General features: G+C 42.1%; 1 protein-coding gene across 2 annotated transcripts; it reads left to right on the forward strand.

Moving 5' to 3' along the window:
* The first annotated feature begins 1,443 nt into the window (after nt 1-1,443).
* Nucleotides 1,444-21,980, forward strand: LOC6597678 (ALX homeobox protein 1). Of its 2 annotated transcripts, none has more exons than XM_026993105.1 (6): nt 1,444-1,884; nt 9,093-9,271; nt 10,967-11,074; nt 20,758-20,934; nt 21,004-21,109; nt 21,757-21,980. In XM_026993105.1, the coding sequence occupies exons 1-6, from the start codon at nt 1,488-1,490 to the stop codon at nt 21,861-21,863; spliced, it is 1,074 nt and encodes a 357-aa protein (XP_026848906.1). In that variant the 5' UTR covers nt 1,444-1,487; the 3' UTR covers nt 21,864-21,980. The 2 variants fall into 2 exon arrangements, with proteins under 2 accessions (XP_026848906.1, XP_026848907.1); XM_026993106.1 differs by having other exon boundaries at nt 1,488-1,872; nt 21,757-21,863.

The following is a 21,980-nucleotide window of genomic DNA, read 5'->3' on the forward strand; positions in this document are numbered from 1 at the left end:
AAAGCACCAGCGAGGAACAGCACACAGCACAGAGCACAGAGCACAGGGGCACACGATTCACTGCTCTCTTAGGGAAAGGTGCGGAAAGGAGACGCGAGACGCGAGGCGCGAGACGAGTCGAGTCGAGTCGAGTTTATTAAACACCCAACAGTCAAACACAAGCACACGTTGCGCCGCAGTTGAGAATATTCGTTCTCATCTTCTTTGTTTTCGCTTTTAAATTCTTCGTTTTATTCGTGTACCTAAGCAAATTTGCACAGTGGCTCCAAATACTCTCGTCACAACGGTAGACAGCACTCGGTCCACGATCCGCAATCCGCAATCCACCATCCACCATCCACAATCCACAATCCACATAAACGGTAGAAGCATACGCTACGGTACGGTAAATGTGCGCGCTTGTAGCAAAGAAAACTGCACTGCAATTAACTGCCACTGGCGACCACAAGAAGGAAAACTTTTCCAGCGCTTATCCTTTTTTTTATGTGTCGTGTAGTTTTTTTCAAGTGCTCCTACTGTTACAAAAATAGCAACAACGAAACAAGTGTTGACTCGAGTGGAATTCGAATTGCAGTGCAATAAATCGAAAGAGCACGACGAAAAAAGCGAGACTTGAGACAACGCAAGTTGTGCCGGAACATAATATAACCCGTAAGCCGTAGTCAGCTTCAGTGCGATCTGATCTCCAGCGCCACTCCCGACTCCCGACTCCTCTACCCGCTAATTGTTTTTTTTTTCACGCCACGAGACCGCGTTCGCCGCGAAACAGCTTTCAGTTGGATTATTCAATTGACTTCTTCAAAACGTATATCGATACGCAGCGGTTTTACGCCGGCCACAAGTTGGATTTCAAACATCAAAGTTGTGCCGGCGGCCCTGGTTCCGGTGGTGGTAGTGGTTGCGCTGCTGGAGGAGTCGTCGTCGGCGGCAATACCAACTCAGCAACACAGCATCAGCAATCAGTAATCAGCAGCGGCAACAGCGCGAGCAACGGCAGCAGCAACAGCTCGGCCCTGTCGCTCACCCACAACCACCCGCACGTCCACAGCAATCACGCCCACGCCCACGGACAGGCCCTAGCGATCACACACGGCCATCACGGTCTGTTGCCGTCGGTATCCGTTTCCGGGCCCCAGCAACAGCAGTCGCAACACTTGCCCGCAGGAGTGGGCGCCGCACCGCCTCTGCTGCAGCAACAGCAGCAGCAGCACAGTCAACAACAGCTGATCAACAGCGGCGGAGTGTCCGTCGCCCCGACTCTGCTGATCGGCAACGGACCGAGCTCATCCGGAACGGGATCAGGATCGGGCGCCGTGTCAGCAGCCGCAGCGGCCGCAGCAGCAGTCGCCTCGATACCACAAGTGGCGCCCCACAGCCTCGGCCTCAGTCCGCAGTCCAGCGCTGACTCGCAGCAGTTCAACATCTTCCCGGCCATCTTCAGCCGGCAACTGAACTTCTCGTCGGGAGGGCAGGCAGGCAAGCTGAGCATGGACGAGCTCCGCCCGAATCTGGTAGGCGGGCTATTGGGCCTGCAGCAGGGGCTGCTCGAGGATCATGCCAGCATGCAGCACGGAGGCGTCCAGGACTCCAAGTTCATGTCGTTCCAGGATCAGCGACTGATGGGCATCGGCGGCTCCCACGAAAACCGTCTGCTCAGCCTCGCCACGTCCGTGCAGGACACGCGATCGCCCATCACCACGCTGGACAAGTCGTCCACGTCGTCGCTAAACCACCAACGCAAATGCAGCAGCACGCCAGAGGACTTCAGTGCGCTGTACTCAGGCCTGCCCACACCTGGAATGGACTCATCCTCGCACCATCACACTCCGGCCCACACGCCACCCTCACGGCTCTCCGACCACACAATATCTGGTGAGTGTCCCTGTAAGTGTCCCCTAATTTCCCCCTTATCTGGCCACACAATAGCCTAATGGATATGGCTATGGAATTATCCTTTAACACCCGAAACCCTTTGGCCTCAGCTTTGCCTCTGCCTTGGCCTTTGTCCTTTGCCCCTACCATTTCTGGTTTACTATTACCCAGTACTCTTTATCCCTTTGTTCCTGGCTTATAGTCTGCGTACATGTCCTGTGTGCCCTTCTCCAGTGTCCCCCGCAGTTGCCAGCCCTTTCAGAACATCTCAATACACACACCAGCCCAACACAATGGTTGACTCATGGGGCAAGATGTCAAATGTACATTCTGCATAGGGACGGGCTGACCCATTTCGCAGTTCATACTAAAAAAAACTTGGCCGCTGAAAGACGGAGGCAGATCCAATCGATCTACTCTATGGAGTGTAAAATGTGGAAGTGGAATGTACGAACATTTTAATTTTTATGTTGAATATTTCATTTTCTTTTACTTGGGGACTTGATTCCAAGGTCGAACCGCATGGACAAAGACTTGAGTCTCGGAGCGTACGAGATTGCATCTTAGGCCAATGAAATCTTTCCTTCTTTTCAACGCTGTAGTGGCTAGTCCATTTAATCGGATATTTTCAACCTGAATAGCATTACTTTCAACCTCTTTCAACGTCTTAATGACGGGCTTAAGTAAGCTGTGCCCATGAGTAGTTATAATGTTAGCGGTATGCAATTTTTTGTAGGATATACTAGTTGCCTCAGTAAGCCATAAGTTTTCCTCATCGACCTGCGGATATGGTCACTCAAAATCAATGTTTTACTAAACACAAACATAGATTATTTGCACTATTCACGTATTCGATAGATGCGATAGTTGTTGAGCTTGACTTCCAAGGCTGTCGGGTCTAACTACACCCGGTACTCGAAGAGCCCAGGGATACATACGAGTATATTAGGAGCCGTTACTGACCCATGCGTCTATCCGTCTCGATGTGCCCCAAGACCTCAGAGACCAGCAGAGCTAGAACAACCAAATCTTGTTTCCAAACTCCGCTGATATCACACGGTTACAAGTGTATTTACAAATTTCGCCCCACCCCCCATAACGTCGAAAATCTGTGTCATTCACAACATATAAAGATACTAAGAAAGCGTAAACGCAAAATCATAAAGAATGACCATAGATACTAGACTGGCGATAGGCGATCTGGATCATATCAGATCATTGTTATAGCCAGAAGAAAAAAAATCAATTTGCAGTGGCTACGCGCTTACCCTTTCTCTCTCAGTCTTCCTCATGCAGTGTGTGCCATCTGTTGGAGGCGTAAGAAGCGAAAGAGAGGGACAGCTGTAGCGGAAAATGGAAACAGACAAAATATTGGGTGGTCATTGGGTGGAAAGATGATAAACAGAGTGTTCCAATACTTAGAACATGACTAGAGGTCGTGGTTCCCCTCTTTACCTTTATTTTTATAGAGAGAGCATGAATTCTTACACACATTTAGCTGTAAATTGAAACTATCTGGGATGGGACCGATTTCGGAGTTCCCTGTGGAACTCCACGGACCTTAACAGATAATAGCGACGAACCATGACGTCATGGTTTACCATTTGAGCATCCGTTGCTTTACTGTCAAGTACTGTTCAAAATTCACATTATTGTTGTCCTGCTGTTTTCGAAAGTTTCCCCGTGGATTCCTTATTCCCTTTCTCTTTTTTATGCCTTGCATTCAAAGAGTTCAAAGTCAATCATTTTCGAAACTAATTGAGTGAAATATAGTGCTTCCCAGATAGAGTTTAAGTGAATGGGTGCCCTCCCGGAAGACTCATTTGCACAACGTTTAAGCGAAGAGAAACGAATTGCATGGGGATACGGGTATATTAGATGTATGGTGAGTTTTGGACTTGTGTAACGCCCAGAAGGAAGCTTTTCCGACGCCATAAAGTATATATATTCTTGATCAGCATCAATAGCCGAGTGGATATAGCCATGTCTGTCTGTTCGTCACGTTCTCAGAGACTATAGGAGCTAGAGCAACCAAATTTGTATCCACACTCTTGTGATATTACACCGAATCAAGTTTGTTTCCTCCTTCCGCTCCCACACAAGGACGCAAATCTGTGGCATCCACAATTTTGAAGATACGACAAAACCAAAAGCGCGAAATGGTAGAGAATGATAGCCAGAAGGAACATCTACTTGCTCACTCATTGAGTAGGTACTCATGTATCATTCGTACTCACGTATCACCAGATGACACATCGATGACTGCGTCACCACCTCCGATGACTACAGCGATGACCCTGACCCGCCGCTGAAAGCAGAATTCATGGCACTATTGTGAAGAGGTCCTAGGACATAAGTGATGACTAGCAGTAATTGATCTGTAATGGATTTAGAGGCGCTGAAATTAAAAAAAAGTCATGGATCTATTGCTTGTTTATTTACTTAACTTTGTTCTGTGTTGTCTGTGTTAATTGCCTTGTGAATCACCTTTTCCTCGGGCTGTGTAGGATGGCTATGGATTCATTTATTATGTTTTTGTTTATTTTTTTGACTGCTTTTGCTCGCAATTCTTTAAATCTGTTCGATTTATAAATCAGCGCAGGGCTGTGCATTTCCTCCAAAATTTAAATCAAAATTCGCGCCAAAATATCTACGTGCTCAACTCGAGCTTCGCGTGTAAAGGTTTTTTCTGTTTTTGATTTCGTGACCATCGCAGATAACACCAATATATTTTTGTATTATTTGAGAAAGTTAGCTAATATTTGCAAAATGCAGGCCAACACAGGTTTTGAGACGTGGCTGCTGAGGCCTTCGGCTGAATACTACAATATAATTAGCGTATTCTGTTCCAGTCCCGACTAAAGATGCACACGGGCCTCTTTTTATAGGCCCGGCCCTGCCCGGATATAATATATAATATTTAGCAAAGGACACGGCCCGTCAAAAAATTATTGACTGCTTAAAAATAAACGAGAAAAATCCATTAAGATATTCTTATATTGGAATATAATTGTATCAAAATTAGAGCCGGGCTTACCTATCATTGGGAATGTCTCGTTTGTCCCCTAACATTTTTCGTCCCAAAAATTTGTAAAAGTTTAGAGTTAGCATTTTTCCAAACATTTAAAATTTGAGTATCGCTGGAAGATTCATAGGAGTGGGTAAATTTATTTCGACGTCTATTATATTGTTTTGAAGTCGTCTTGTTTACTTGTCTCGCTCTGGCATAGTGATGTAATGATCCTATTCGGGCCTTTTCGGACCCAATGGTCTTTCGGGCTTTTAGCTTACGCACTAAGCCCGGCCCGGACCGCGCCCATCTCTAGTCCCATTTAAAGAAAAATCATTAGCATAAAATAATAAGAGACGAGAACTATAAGTACTGTAAAAAGGCAGCGTCTCACTTTTCACAATTATAATCCGATCAGAAGACCCTAAGCGGATCGTGCAACGAATACTTTGGCCTACAAAACGGAAGGCACAACGGTCTATAGTTTCTAGGGTTTCTAATAGGAATTGTAAAACATATTAAAGGCAATCTACTAGGGTAAGATGGCATTCTCGCACCCGCTTCCCAGTTGAGGCCCCGCAAAGCCAAAAAGTTTTTCTAGACTGATTCTAGACGATCCTTGTGTGCTTTGTACTGAGGGCACCATGCACAAGAGTCGTATTCCAAAACGGTGCAAACTGGAAATGAGTAGAGAGTATTTGTTATATAGGGGTCATCGAATACCTTTGGCCACCTCTTTATAAACACAAGCACGCCCCTGGCCTTATTTACCGGGGTAGAAATGTGTTCAGAAAACTTTTACTTGGCGTCTAGTAAAACACTGAGATCATCAACCAAGGTAAAGGGTATAAGGAGCCAACAAGGGGCGAGCAAGCAAGCGATATTGCAGTGAAATACCCTGATACTGAACACAGAGCTTAACATCATCCGCATACATGAGGGAGTCGAGAGTTTGTGAGTACCAAGGGCAGGTCATTAATTAGGAGTGTGAAGAGTGTGGGGCCTAGATGGCTGCCCTGTGGTACCTTTACTGCTGAGGAGAGGGAGAGGGACTCTTTTTCTGTCCTTCTCAGGAGGTTGGGCGAAAACCTCAAAAGGTCAAGTTTATGTGCTAAAAGGAAGTGGTTTACAGAGTGGAATGCTTTATTGAAGTCGGTGTACATAAAATCCGTCTGTGAGTTCCATTGAAAGCCTTTGACGATGAAATGGGTGAGCTCTAATAAATTTGAGGTAGTTGTGATAGCCTTATAAGTCCAGTCTGAGCTGGAGATATATGTGATTTGTAGAGATGTTGCAGTTGCGGAGTTAAAACCTTCTCCAAAATACATATTAGAAATACCTCTATAATTCTTTGCGTCAGACTTGCTGCCTTTCTTATGGAGAGGAACTGTAAACGATTACTTTCAGATCTGAAGACAAGGCAGTAGAGTAGACCGCCGGGAACACCGCCAGGATCCTGCTTGAAATTTTGTATAAAGTCTTGATTTTACATATTTTTTTAGACTGAATACCTCTCTGGTGAGCCTTGGGAGCTTTCCAGATCTGATCGGACAAGAAAGCTGAACTTAAGTCTCGAAAAGTTTATCAAGTACATTGTAGAAAACGTTTATAATTTCATGAACAAAGCTAAATATATACATACATATGTTCTGTTTACTTTATTAGGTCGGAGATGAGACCTTCCTCTATTCGTTTTAAGCATCTGACCAATTTAGTATTACTCTCTTGAAGTTTATATATTTTGTTTTTGGGTCGCGTTCTAAGCTGCACTCCAAATTTCATTCTTTTGGTATGTGGGCTGCTTGGACTGTGCATAGATACTCAGTCAGACATTTATTCTTTTAAAGTGAGCCACAAGTCCAAAAGAGCTTGGGTTGAAAGCTTACAAAAAAGAGTATCCCCCGTCCCATTGGGGGTTACAAAGAGTTTCGCAGGAAAAAATCAGTTTGAATCTTTAGTGCCTGGTAAGCTGAAAGTAACAGAAAGCTGTTCCTGCTGTAGAGAAACCACAGATCAGATAAAATTAGGTTGCACGGTAAACATTCTAGTTATAGAGCAATTGAGAGGTACGAAGTCTGTTATTGTTTTGGGAGCCATATCCATTGCATGTCTTTTTCTCAAAAGCATGCAATTTTCCGCTGGATAAACCGGTCTCTATCCGGTTCCGGATAAGAATCCATTGGAGTACCATTCAAGCTGGGAAAATTCAATAGCCTATAAACATGATTTTTAGCAATTGCAGAAAATTGGGGACGAAATTCCGATGAGGTCTGTCGTGTCGCTAGAAAGAGGAATGTTTAAACATTTACAATTTTTTACTAAAGAAAGTATTCAAAAATATATATTCAAATAGGCTCCGGTGTTCACTTTCACAGAAAAATTCAGTTCTACTTTTGAAAACGCAAAAATTGGTACCCACGTTTTAGAACGGAAATTTTGTTCTTGCCAAAATACAAAGTAAACGGCATTTAATGCCACAAACCAAATCCAAATTGCAAAAGAATACAAATTATATGATTAATGGATTGCATTAGTATTTTTTGACACCAGTACCAAATTTTGCTTTGAAATAATTGGGCAATGCAACAACACTTTACGTTTTCGTGCTAACAGCTGTCATGGCCCGATTTGGTTATTGATACATCGGATACATATCGATGACAAATAGTTACGTAAACGGGAGCACCTAAAAGTGAAAACGGAAAGTTTTATTTGAAAAAGTATACCCAAAAGTAAGTAAAAACTGGAGCCCACCTGATTGAAAGCATTTTTAGCCTAGACTAGACACTAGTTGGTGATTTTTTTAGAGTCAAGTGCGGGTTACAGGGTATATATATTAGAGCACTCTACCTGAACTTGGCGGTCCCTAATTACATACTTAGGGAACGGTTTCAGCCGTTTCAAGACTGGGCAACCTTTTCATAGAAACTTTCATGGAAACGAATGCTCGGAAAATTTGAAAAGCTAGCCTTAAATTGAACTTCAGGCGCATCCCACGAATATACATATGTATAGATGTTCTTAAAAATACCATATATCTTTAACATTTTCAATTGATTTTGGTTTCCTTGAATCTCGGCGATGGAAAGGCTCTAAAAAAAAACGAAAAAAGAAGTCTTAGAAGCAGGTTGTTCCAGATATAATGGTATCCGAGATTCTGGTATCTATCCATGCAGACGGATAGTATATCTGTACATTCGGCATGCACCTTATCCTTTTTTTTACTGTAGCCCAATAATGGATGCATCCATTTGTTTATCTGTCAAATCTATGACCCATATGTGCATCAGGCTATCTGCATCTGGATCTGGATTTGAGATCGTTTGACCCTGGTTGATGGGCAACAACAACCAGGCCAGATTAAGTTGGACCTCATCCCGGCACGCCCCAACAAGGTCAATTGCATTAGCCGGCGACACAGCATAAATGACGGTATTGGCGGTGTGGTCCGAGGTATCGGTGGAGATTGTATATGATTTAATTAGTGAGACGGCATTCAAAATGTTCTACATAGTTTGCATTTTGTTGACGAGCTAAGCGAGCCAATTAAACGCCAAAAGCAACAGGTCAGGGTCTGCGTTCCCCGTCCTCCGTGCTCCGTCCAGTGTCCAAGGCCCTGTGTCCCTACTGTGACGTTTGCAGGTTGTTTAACGCCTTTTTGGGCCCTGGCCAGGCGGCAGGTAACCGACTTCAGCTGAAGTGGCCAGCAGATCAAGCCTCATCCCGGCCGGAGCTCTGAGAGCTGGGACCTGGGACCCGGGACTTCTACCTATATTAATGTGCTAGACATTTGCATAAATTATCCCATATTGCATATTCATGCGACTGGCATCATCGTCACCATCGTCAACGGCGCCAACGTGAACGACGTGACCCAAGCTCAAAACTTTTCACCTTTTTGCCTTTGCCGTCGTCGACCGGCGGCGACAGCGTCGGCATCTTGTGGCCGCATCGCGGTTGCTGTTGTCTTTGGCAATTATGAAACATTTTTGGGTCAGAGGTCAGGGGTTCAGGTGTCAGGGGTCAGGGGTCAGGGGTCTGGGGTCAGGTGGAGTCGCTGGGCGCCGCCCTGAGGTTTAACTTTTTACGCATATTAAGCAGATTTCGCTCCCCACATTCGGGCACCGGACTCTGGATGGGTCTCTGGATTTAGTTGACATTTTCTAACATTAATTAACGCGTTCTCCTTTACGTGTGTGCTATTTTGCAGCGGAAGGTGCATTCAAGAAGCTTAAGCCGGAACCCAACAGCGGCCTCTCGACAGTTTCCGCCGGCATCACGTCGCCCGGAAGCGGATTATCAACGCTGAGTCAGCACGCTGGCCACACCCCAACCACAGCATCCTGCCCTACGCCAGCCAGGCGGAGACATCGAACCACATTCACACAGGTCAGAATTCACTGAAGGCCCTTTTCCCACTGCCCCATGCCCCATGCCCCATGCCCCTTCCCATTCCCATCGCGCCCCTCCTTTCCGTCCTACCTAAATGATACATTTTAATTAGATTTCGTTAAGGTTACTCTTGTAGTTAAAACTTTGAAGCTGCAGCAACAAGAGCAACAACAAAAGGAAGGTCAAGCTTCAGTAAAAGCATACAGACTTTTCTTCGTTCCTGCCAACTAGTCCTGTTTATGTAGCGGATCATGGCTTATAGCCACTCTGAAACAGAGAAGAGGGCTTACAAGTATGGGAGTACGGGGCCGCAAGTATCCACAACAGCACTTAAAGAGTATATTACAGGAGTATATTAGATTCGTGTAGATGTATCGCACATAGGGGCATTTCTATTGTGGCTTTATGTAAGTCCGCGGAGGCAAAAAGTTAAAAAATATTCCTTTAGCCGAGATTGGGATTTTTTTTTAGATAGTTCGATATGCGGAGACTCTTTGAGGAAAAACTTTTATCAAGAATCATCTTTGTTAGGGAAGATAATACAAAAGGAAAACATGACTATAAAAATCCCAAAAAAATACCGAAAAAGTAAACTTTCGCTTACGTTGATAGGTTTTCATATCAAAGCTAATGAGATTATTTGTCAATTGAATGAATTCGTTTAGTTTTAATAAATTACAAAAATATACAGGGTGCGCCATCTTTTAGTACGGTATGGAAACATCGAATAACTTAAAAAAAAAACAACCGATTTCCATAAGTGAGGTATTTTTATTTGGTTTGGTTCTTTACAATAATTTGGACAATGTTTTGAAAACAATATCAATTAAGTGGCCGCGTCTTATAGTAATTACAAATTGGTGTTATCTCTGGTGTTATAGCGTTGATTTCGGAACGAATGTTTGCCTTAAGTTCTGCAAGAAACCCAAGCAAGTCTGAACCATACTGAAACTGAGGCATAGCTATAGATAGGAATAGGTGGAAAGAAATGAGTACGCTTTGGGTGCAACCTCATATGTACGCTAAATTCCAAGTCCCTTTCATTTTTTGTTTTGCTAATTTTTTGGTAGTTTGAAGAGGAACGTAGACTAAGTGACGACTAGTTAATGAGCCTTTACCTATCGAATAAAAAAGACGTAGGAAAAAAATCATTCACCTAAAAAATCATAATGCAGAAAATAAACTTTTTGAGGCCCAAGTCTATAGAAAAACTCTATATTTTGTTGCATAGTGTAATATGCCAGGTAGTGATACGAAAGATTTATCAAACTTTTGTATGGAAAGAATGGTGCAACAGCCCGAGAAAGTGTAGACCCGCTCATGGCCGTATGGCACTAGACTGAAAAACAGAAATAGCCTAGCAAGCAGATCCAATTTTGGTGACTCCACTGGCTGTACGTGTTGGAAAACATCGGCTCTTCGATAGCCCTAAAGTCGAGTACCAACACTTATTTATCGTTGGGTCTCTCAAGCCATCTCCGTCCTTGCGAATGTCGGCAAAGTTGAATGTCATAGCCCCATTAGCAAAAGGGCATCCTTGGGCAGCTCTTCGAGGCTTACTAAATTTTACTGGAGTGCCCGAAATCGGGCCGTCTTAAATGCAAGCCCTGCACCGAAAAGATAGTTAGATAGAACAGGAAAATGACGATGAACCGCACAACAAAATTGGCTAATTATAAACTTTACTTTCAGGAACAATTAGCGGAACTGGAAGCTGCATTCGCCAAATCGCATTATCCGGACATTTACTGTCGCGAGGAGCTCGCGCGCACAACAAAGCTGAACGAGGCACGGATTCAAGTGAGTAATAACATGGCATCATCAATGAGAGCTCCCTCTGCCCTCTCCCCTCTGCCCTCTCCCCTCTGCCCACTGCCCGCTCCTTGAACAAAGCCAATTACTCCTATTTCAACAGTTGTTGAGTCGAAATCTGAATTAGAATCGGTTTGAGAATCAAGCCCCCAACGAAGATGACGCTGAGGCTGATGAGGCTGATCTTGGTCTGCGATTAGCGTGCGATTATTCCAACCGACTGAACTCGGCCCACGCCTGGTGTTGCTCTAAAGTGCTCGTCGAATGCCCCTGGGGTTCTCCGCGACTCGGCCAGGCCTTCTCCCCGCTGGAAGCGGCTCGGTTTGGCTTGCCTCTGCTGCGCTTTCAAGTGCGCCGCGCCAATAATTAATTTATAGTTTTATCATGACTGCGAAATAAGTGAGTGCGGCGGTCCCGGCTGCCCATGTCTGACGGGGTGGGTTTGTCCGGAGAATTTCCACGGAGGGTTGCAGCAGCCCTGCTCGTTCGTCTCAAACGTATATCGTCGCGTTCGGACTGGAAACATATCAAACTTCTCAAAGATAAAATCTCCATTCCTTTTGCAGTTTGCAAAGTAGAAAATTAACTTCTAAAATTTCAATTACTGTTGAAAAACAGGATGTTCTTTTAGTCATCTAAAATGTACATGTAAAATTCATCAAAGAATGTTTTATCACTCAAGAAGGAATCAAAAAGGTTTTGCAAATTACAGTTTTCCTTTTTACGGGCTTTTATTTGAATTGATCTTTACAATAATTACGTTTGATTTTTCATGGTGTGGGCTCTTTTTTTTTGTAATTTTTAAAAATTAGTAATTTTTAAAGTAATTTTAATAATTCATGAAAAACAATCTATCAGAAAGTTGGTAAATATGGATCAAACCTGATTACTAAAAAATCAAAAGCAAGATCTGAATACTGAGGAACATCTTTGGGTACGACTTAAAGCGTAGAAGGGGGGATCTTTTGAAATTATGCCAATGCATATGGTCGTATCTTACGAGAGCTGTGTGTAATAAAAAACTGATGACAAATTTATATACAGATGGACTTGGGAATCGTAATCTGTATCTGAGTCTATCCATTGCCCGTTGCCGCTACCCCTGCCCCTTCTCCGGTTCCAAACAACTGTTCACGATCAAATGACAGGCAGCGGCCTGATTCCGGACCCAGACACAGGCACAGGCACAGACACAGACACAGACCCCGTGTGCCTATTAACAACTCGTAAACCATATTTTTCTACAAATGTTCAAATATTTACACTGGAACGAGTCGGTGCAACCCTCGTGCCGGGCGCGACCGCAGCGCGATAATACACACTCCACTCCCCTCGCCTACTCCTTGACGTCTTAGTTCCCCGCCCTCGAGCCCTCGAGCCGTGCCCATGGCCTCTCCCCTCGGCCAGAGCTGCTGGTAATTTGACTAGTTCTCGACGTCGCTTACAACTTAACTTTGGCACTCACTTAGCACGCTGCAACAACAAGAGCAGAGACACTAACAGAGTCCGTATCTACGGGTACATCATGCTTTTCGTAGATGTCGCAGAGGCCGACAAATTTTACATCGTAGAAAAATTTGATGCTCATTCTGGCCCGGTCTGGCCCGGTCTGGCCTGCCCAGGGGTCGTCTCGCCTGCTGAAATTGGACTTGTGCCGGCCAGGAGGAGGGTGGCCCGACAGGGACCACTCCATTTGGTGGAGATGAAAGGGCGTTACTTAGCACATCTGCCCGGAAAATCTGTCAACCAAAATTGTTTCTCAATTGCAAAAATTCACTGAATGCTAACAAATACCCTCTCCACCAAACACACTCGAATTTGCTTGTTATTTTGTATAACTGTGTTCCACTTTCAAGACGAGTGCGAGCTACGTGATAAGGGAATAAAAGAAGTTATGTTTTTGAAGCCGGGAGTCAGGAGGAATGGATCATGGGAACCATTGTATCTGAGCCTTTTCTTATCCCCTCCATTCTAAAATTGGACAGAATTTCGGGACATCTCCATAAAGTACGAGTATAAATATTCTAGATCAGCATGCTAGAGAATCTCTCAATTCTAAAGCTATTTAAACCACATTTTTCTTTAGACGATATCTTCAAATAAAAGGTCACAACTTTTCGTCTAGATTTGATCAAAAAGCGACCACCTTAATACATTGCGCATCTCCGCTCTGGTTTTACGTTTTTTTCATGCAAAAATAAGGTTAAAAAACGAACGAAAAAGTCGAATTTTGAAAACAAAAACAAATTATTCTAGTTAGATAGTAATTTACATAATTACCCTATATTCCCAAAAGAAAATTACAAAACAATTACTAAAAATATTGTATACGTTTTAAAAAACAGAAGTGGTTTTTGAGTTTGGGTTTCAAAATTACAAAAAACTCTGCGAATTGTGCAGGTATAACATTTTCGGGCTAATATATAAAGTTTTTAGAGTTCATTTTGCAAGTTATTAAATATAAAAGTGCTCCTGCTTTTCTGCCATAAATCGGGGAATAAAACGGTGCTTAACGACAAAATGCGGCATTTGAATCATTAGTCAAACGTTGATTTGTGCTTTCTAAAATTAAGTTAAACTTATGCAATGCAACGTCCTTGTAGTCTGTGGAGTAAGAACTAAATATCTAAATACTAAATATGTGAAATTATAGTGGACATTTTTGAATGTTTTAAAGAAAAATTTAAAATAAAACCCCCGAAAAGTCGAAAAAGTCGCAAAAACTAGCAAAATACATATTTGAGATAATTTTGTAGTATTTTTATTTAGTATGTATTTAGTATCTTATGGTATTTTGTTTGCCCATGAATACTACAACAGAATAGAGAAGAAAAATGGAATTTAGTTGGATCCTTATTACTATGTGTCCTTGAAGAGCATGTGATGTATCATATGAAAGGTATTGAATCATGGTTGAAGAATATTTTAAATATATGTATATTTAAATATTATGTTGCATTTTGTATACCCGGTAATCGAAGAGTATACACGGTATATATTCGACTTGTGGTGAAAGTCGATGTGTGAAACACCGACGGAAGTAGGCGTTTCCGACCCCAAAAAGGATATATATTCTTGAACAGCATCAACAGCCGAGTCGATTGAGCCATGTCTATCGAAAGATAGAACAACCAAATTTTGTATCCAGACTCCTGTGATATCTCAAGGAATCACTGAATCCGCCCCCACAAAAAACGAAAATTTGTGTCATCAAAAATTTGAAAAATACCAGAAAACCAAGAGATCCAGATCGGATGCAGTTCCGCTCCATTTTTTTTTTTTTAATGGGTAAAAAAAGGATTTTTTTAGTGCTCAAAACTTTATTGATAGAAAAAAATCTAGCCATTGGAATCGCGACAACATAATACACATTCGCATTTTGTAGGTACAAAGCCATTAAAAGAATAATATTTTGTAAGAAATTAAAAAACGCTGGGTAAATGATGGAGAGAAAATGTGGAAACTTTTGTGGATGTCCACCTGAAGTTGTGCTCGCCTGATTGTCTGATGCCGCGTAACCATTTAAACGATACCTTAACCGAAGCCTAATTAACGTACACATACAAACAAATATAAAACAAAATCTAATTTATTTCCAAAAAAACAAAAAAATTAAATTTGTATTTTCCCGACGGTAAACTTGAGATACAAAATGCGCCACGGTCCGCCATGTAAACATCGAATAGCTTTGAAAAAACCCAATCGATTTTAAAATACGAGGTATTTTTATATGGCTTGGTTCTTTGAAATGTATTTAGAATAGTTTTTAAGCACAAGATCAATCAAGTGCCCACCTTTATTGGACACAATAAAACATGCCCTTTTTGCTGGGTTTTCCAATACTTGTTCGAGCTCCTCAATGGTATGAGGCTTGCTGGCGTAAGCTTTACCCCCATAGATACCAAAAAAAGAAGCCCGGAGGCATCAAATCTGGAGGTCTGGGTCCAATCAATATCTTCCATTTTTTGTTGCCAGACGTTTAGGGAATTTTCATTGTAGAACCAGAACCAGAATTGTTTGATGTACAGCGTTTGTTTTTTTTTTTTTTTGAGACCAATAACCGTTTAGATATTTTTTCACGTATTCCCGCAAGTGAAAGACTATTTTTAATTTGGTTCGGTGTAAAGCGATGCATGGTTAAAGTTTCACTCAATTCAATCGGTTCATAATTGTCAAAGTTATTCGGTTTTTTAATAAAAAGATGGCGCACCCTGTACAGGGCATTCATTAGCTTTTCAGAATTGCAAAGTTCTTCAAAACTAGATGAAGAATAATCAAGTTATATGGAAAAGCCCAAGTTGACCTTACAAAAAAGAACAAACCAAAAATACAATTTTTTGTAATTCCTCAAAATATTCATAACCATACAGAAAAAAAAAACCATTATTCATTAAAAATGAAATGAAATCCAAATCAATTAGAAAAAATGTTTCTAATGTTTTTTCTAATATTTTTTGATGAAATCATGCTTATGGCTTTTTTTTTGTTTGACGTTAAACGAAAAATTAATCTCAGGAAAAAACTGAGATTAGCGCATGAAAATTTGCTTATTTTTCTAAAATTTTTGATGTGGATTTTCAAGACGAGAATACTTGGATCTGCCTTGAATCGCCATGCATGGCCACTGCAAACTGCAAGCTGGTAAAAAGATTCAATTGTGGCAAAGAACATCACAAGGAGTACGGTAGAGGCATCTTTTTATTTCGCCCAAAAATCAGCTCTTGTCAATTAGTGCAATCAAGATGATGATGGAGATGAAATACAGCCATTGTTGCTCAAGTCAAGTCTTTGATATCGTAGCCGATGGAGAATTATGGATACAATATATGTATGAATAAGAGCCTGCAATCGACGGCTAAAACGAGTCAAAGGCCAAACAAATTTTCGCAAAGAGCTATTCCAAACCAACCAATGAACATTTGTAACTTTTTCTATAGAGAAAAGTAAAAAGATAATTTCTAGGTGCTGTATAACCAGTTTTTGGCAGGGGGACTTTGGAGAATTGAGGAAAACCAGCCTACGAATACGGAAATTCGACCTCTCACACAGCGCCCCACTGAAAAGATTTTTTGAGCACCCAAAATATCGAATCATGACAGCTATACAAACAAAATGTAGTCGTTTTTTCACACCCAAAGAGGCTGATCAAATTTTGTTTTAGTGGTGCCTTTTAAGTGCTAAAAGTGCTGCGAATATAGGTCGGAAAGTTTCAAATGGGTAAGGGTATTCATCGTCCTGGAAAATATAAAAAAAAAAGTAAAAATAAAACCATTTTCAATGTTAAGTTAATCCACTTATAAGCTAAGTATCCTTGTATTTCTGGGGGCTTACTATTTGCCCTGAGAGTTCTGTCGGGAACCAGCTTCCATTCTATTCACTCGATTTTTACATAGAGCTGCTCAGAGGATTGGAGTCCGCAAAGTTCCAAAAAAGCGCAAGTAAAAACTTTCAAGAATTAAAAGTAAAATTATGGATCTATCCAATTATCAATTTCTTGAACTTTTTGCAACAGTCAATACTTAGTATCGAAACGTTTTTTAATGCTTCCAAGAAAAACTAAAGTCTGCCTGTACCAGGTCGTCTCTATCGAGAATTTAAAGGAAGGTGTATTGAGGAAAACCTCGTGTGCGAGAGATTCGTAGATAGATAGATATAGGAATATCAAACAAAAACTAAAAAAATATAGATATATGTACCAATTCACGACGAATCTCCCAAGAGCATTAAAATGAGTATTTTTTAACACGCTTTCCGATTCATCGGATCCAGCGAATCTTTATGGAGGCATCTCGAAAAAACGCTTCTACTTAAACAAATTTTTTTGCCTGAAAGGTAAGGTTTTTTTTTCGAAATATCGGCCACCCAAGGCCTCATACCGTACAGGCTGCATGCCAATCGGTTTCGAAAAAAAAACGTAGTCTCCAAGCATCCTTTAGCTCAGTAACTCCATTCATAGGTACTTTTCCAGAGACATGGATTTAATTTGTTCCCTTTTAACCACTTTTTTGGCGATTGTACAACCATACATACATACGAGTATATATATAAATATTGAAATAAATATTTAGTTATAAATATTATAAGCTTCACGTTTTCAAACGTTTGAATTATTTAATTATTCAACAAAAGCTTTGCTAAATGCAACAACGACAAATTAGATTATTTGCAGCGAGTTTTCGAAAAACAAGGCTTTATCCGGCGGCTCACTAATTCATCTACTTCATAATTATTGACTGTGCATATAAATTGAACAGCTAATATTCTTGAAACCAATACAAAATATAGAGAAATATTTCGGGTTATTTTGGGTTATTCAAGTTTTGGTGACCGTCTCCGCGGGGCTCACGCTCCCAGCAAACTGAAGAAAAGTATACATACTTTCAAAGTATAAAGTATTTCTGCCCGTTCCCTGCTGTATTGTCTCGTATACATTACCTGGTTTTACCCAGAAGGTTTTTATACCCGGTACTCGAAAAGTTTGGGGATAATCGTAGTGTAGGAAGAGTGTGTGAGCGTGAGTGAGAGAGATAATCAGTAAACGAGTCTTCGCAAATTGATTTATTCAGATTCGGTAATCTAGTAGATAGGATTATTCTCTAAGTATCTTGAAAAGATTCTCGTCCTTAGTGGTGCGCGGAATTTTGAAGGCAGTAGCCAAGAGCGTGACATCAAAGGGATCTGGATACAAAATTTGGTTTCTCTAGCGTTTATAGGTTCAAAGATCTAGGCGCTCATCAAGACGGACGGGCGGACGGACAGATGGACATGGTTATATCGTCTCGGCTATTGATGCTGATCAAGAATATATATACCTTATGATGTTGGAAACGCTTCATTCTGGGTGTTACACCACATTTTGATTAACGGCTGTAAAAATGTGGAAAAAGTCAAAGTTCTATCACTTCTTCTTGGGGTTCCGCCTGAAGATGGTTTGAAATATCATATCCCGAATAGCCAAATAGTTCGCCATCGAAGTAAACCTATGATGGTTATCTTTTTGTAGGTCTTAGGGACAAAACTCTATTCATGACCTGTCTCAGAATGTATTTTATCTCGAAAATATCTGAACCGGGCTCAGAGTAGATCGCTCATCTTTCAATGGGCTCGGTAAACGTAGCCACCATTGCGAATAATATGGTCAAGTTTTTAGAAGAAACATATGAATATCGCTCTTCTCTTGGGGCAATTGGATGTGATGGAAATTCTGTTAACACTTGAAACAAATCTTAATCGATCCTCGAAGTGGTTTGCGTGCTTTTTGCATGCGGAGGAGCTACCACTTGGATATATATATTTTTTTTTTATATTATTGTGGACGGTACCACAACAGGCCTTAATAGCTTTACTGGCAGCATATGTCGTGATTTGTTGTGATGCCATATATTGTATGTGCCGGAGTTAGATGTGGGCACAGCATTACGTGTAGACATTGAATGATGCTACGACTGAGGCTCCATTTGGGAAATGCAGAATGATATTCTTTTGAGATACCACTCAAAGGCGACCTCTCTGGTCACCAAAGGAGGTATTTTGAGACTAAATATTGCCTAGATCCACAGAACTGGAGCTACATATGTACATAGGTGTGAATCCTTGTCCAAAGCAAATGACCAGATGGCCAAATTATATGACCATGGCTCATTAAAAAGTGGTAATCATATACTAAGTGTTCCAATAATTTTGTTCCCCTTCTAGACCTGTTTTCGTTTAAAAAATTATAGAAAATAAGGCAATAAAATTACGCTAAAAAAAAAGTATCAAATTTTATAGAAAATTGATTAATTTAACGGATAAAACTATATTTCTTTGGAAAATCGCCATGGAATAGCTCTTCAAAGAGTCGCAAACTCCAAACTTATATCCAAAAGTGTCAGAAAGGCTTTGGAAACGTCTCTACGTCTGAAAGAATAAAACAAAAATTCCAATAAATAATAATGCTAATAAAAATAGCAATAAATTTAATTGTCGCATTTCCTTCGGAGTTATGGGTTTGCGTGCTTGTTGTAAATTTTCTTGATTGGCTGGTCGGCCCACCGGGGGGGGGGGGGGGGGGGGTCACGGCTTTAAGCCAGATGAGTTAAAGCCTTAAGAAATGAGAACTCACGGGCCATGGAAAAAAAATATTGGATAACGTTTTTGCTATTTCGTAGCAAATACTCGTAAATATGTAAGAATATGTATGTGTATCTATTCATGTGTATGTGTATGTGCTATGTACATACATACATGCGTACATATATGTGTGCCATCAAATGGATCCTTAATTGAGTTACTCCGCCCACACACACACAAGCAGCTAGAAATTGAATGGCATATAGACATTCGGACAGAGACAGAGAAACATTCAGACAACGCTTTTCATCCCTCGAACAGAACTCGAGGTGGCAGGAGGAGCAGCTGGCAGCGCCATCCATGGCTCATGGTTAAGAGCATTATTTAGCAGCAGCACATTCGCATACACACAACATGAGGCACCAGCACCAGCACCAGTACAGGCACGGGCACCAGCACAGGCACAGGCAAGCAAACAAGCATATGTACATACGATGATGCTCTGACTGGAATTTTTATGCTGGCAGCCAACCAAATGAAACCGAACGAGCAATAAAGTGGGCACTGAAAACAACCCCTGAAAGCAAGCAGGGCCAGGCCAGGACATGACCATGCTTGTATTTTTCATTTAAGCTAACACACGCACACGCACACGCACCCAGAAACATATGTATGTATGTACATACATATGTATGTATTTATGCACATATATACTTATTAATTTTTATATAGTGCGTATACATAGCCATGGACAAAGATAATAATAATGAAAAAAATAATAATAATAAATGAAAGAAAAAACCAGAAGACGAAACGGCGAAACGACGAAACGACGAAACGACGAAGCGGCGAAAAGAAAGAAACAGTTACCACCGTGATGCCCTCCAGTCCCCATTAACATTCCACCCCCGCGCCTCAGACGCCACCCTCAGTGCCGCCATTACTTGTGCCTCCTCCCTTCCGCGCCGTAACCTCTTGTCTTCCTATGTAAGTAACTCAAAGCAAGCTGAGCATCTTTCAAAATGTCGGACATTTTTTCACGCCGCCGCCGAACCCCGGGCCCTCGTGCACCCTCCGTGGCAGCACTGGCTGTTGTCTAGGGCAGAGCATAGCTTTCATCTTAGCAATTTCTTTTTGCCATCCCAGATGAGGACAGGGTACACGGGCGACGTCAGGATGAGGGCCACCTTTTTTAATATCTGAGCAGAGGAGTTGTCCCCCCTGCCAGCTGCCGGAGCTGGGGCGGGACCCGACCCTCGAAGCAAATAGCACCGTCAACTTATTTTCAATTTCAATTTAGAAGATTTTTTCACTCAGAAGACGTTGGCGTCGTCGTCTCAGGCAGGACGGACCAGGGCCATTGCCAAAGCCAGAGGCAGAAGCATACGTAGCGACAGAGGGCTCAGTGTTTGCCATTTGGCTTCGCCGTTTTCTTTTCCTTCATCGTCCGTCACACACACACACACACACACACCACAGACTCTTGCAAGGAGTTTTCGGAAACGGGGAGGAACGGGGAGGAACGGGCAGGGGAGACATCAAATTGGGATGGAGCAGCTTAAAGGGACCAAAACTTGAATATAAATTTACTTATTTCTCTTGCTTGTTTCCGTTCGCAGGTTTGGTTTCAGAATCGACGCGCCAAGTATCGCAAGCAGGAGAAACAGCTCCAGAAGGCGCTGGCACCGTCTGTAATCCCATCTTGCAACGGAATGATGCGAAATATTCAGGGCTACAGTGTGTCGCGTGGGTACCAGCCATATCCCCATCACAATACCATGAATCGGTATCCCCAGGTAGGCCACAAAGGGAATTCGGCAAATAGCACAACGTAAACTAATCCCGTATGTGTATATCCATTACAGGATCTTTTCCAAATGGGCGCCTCTTCGTATCCGGGCATGACGCAACCATTTTCAATGGCGCATAGCACAAACATGGGGTCTGTTGGCGTGCGTCAGGACTCGATGGGTAAGCTTCTATTTACAGTATCTATATATCCCCGCGGCAGCATCTCACAACTTTCTTTGGACTTGGCTTTGTTCATCTGCGACCGGTAGAATGATCTATGCGTTCTTTCGCTCAGTTTTCAGTTAGAAAGAGCATCCAACAGGAGACATCCACTTTCGAGTGGAATTCGTTTAGAGTTCAAAGAATAGTTTACGATCCAACCACGAAGATGCCGTTCCCTCTCTCTCCTTCCATCGCCACCTGCTTAATGTGTTATCTAAGGGAATTACCGCTGTGGAGGCGATTTTTGATTATAGGCTTTCGACAATGGCGCTTCCATAATCGTAGTATTTACCGGATTATTTAGATCGAAGAAGCATGTGCAAGGAAATTTGCTGCTTTTGCATGGCAGGGCAAGAGCATGGGGGCTAAGAGCCTAACCGGATATTAGCATCTGAAAGAAATTTCCGGGCCTGGCCTGGCCTGGCCCTGCCGCCGTATCGACCCTCTCTCACGGTGTCTTTGGGCAGCAAAAAAATGTTCTTCCATTACAAAAGAAAAGCCTGGAAAAACACCAGTAACAATTGCCAAACAAAGCTGACCGAAGTAAATTTAATCAATTTGAAAATGATGATGATTTTGTGTTTTTTTGTTCTCGTCTTTTTCAGGCATGTCCCCGGAAGATGAGTGGTACAACAAGAGTCTATCCGCCCTACGGATGAACTCGTCGCATCATCCGAACCTATCGGCACCAATGCTCCAATACCAGACATAATCAAAAACCTTTGACGACTTCTTTTAAAAGATCGCTCCACAGCCGCCCAGTCGCGGGCGGTTGATGTGCGGTGTTTTAAGGGCGAGTACGTCAAATGGTGTCCCGCAACACACGCAT

The sequence above is a fragment of the Drosophila persimilis genome, unplaced genomic scaffold, assembly GCF_003286085.1.
Source record: "Drosophila persimilis strain 14011-0111.01,24,50 unplaced genomic scaffold, DperRS2 tig00000804-arrow-arrow-pilon, whole genome shotgun sequence".
NCBI lineage: Eukaryota > Metazoa > Arthropoda > Insecta > Diptera > Drosophilidae > Drosophila > Drosophila persimilis.

Excerpts from the sequence above, each read along its gene's own strand:
- LOC6597678 (XM_026993105.1), top strand. The coding sequence starts at position 1,488 with ATGGACGAGCTCCGCCCGAATCTGGTAGGCGGGCTATTGGGCCTGCAG. Across the intron at positions 11,075-20,757 it reads TGAACGAGGCACGGATTCAA|GTTTGGTTTCAGAATCGACG; the intron begins GTGAGTAATAAC and ends TTCCGTTCGCAG. Across the intron at positions 21,110-21,756 it reads CGTGCGTCAGGACTCGATGG|GCATGTCCCCGGAAGATGAG; the intron begins GTAAGCTTCTAT and ends CGTCTTTTTCAG.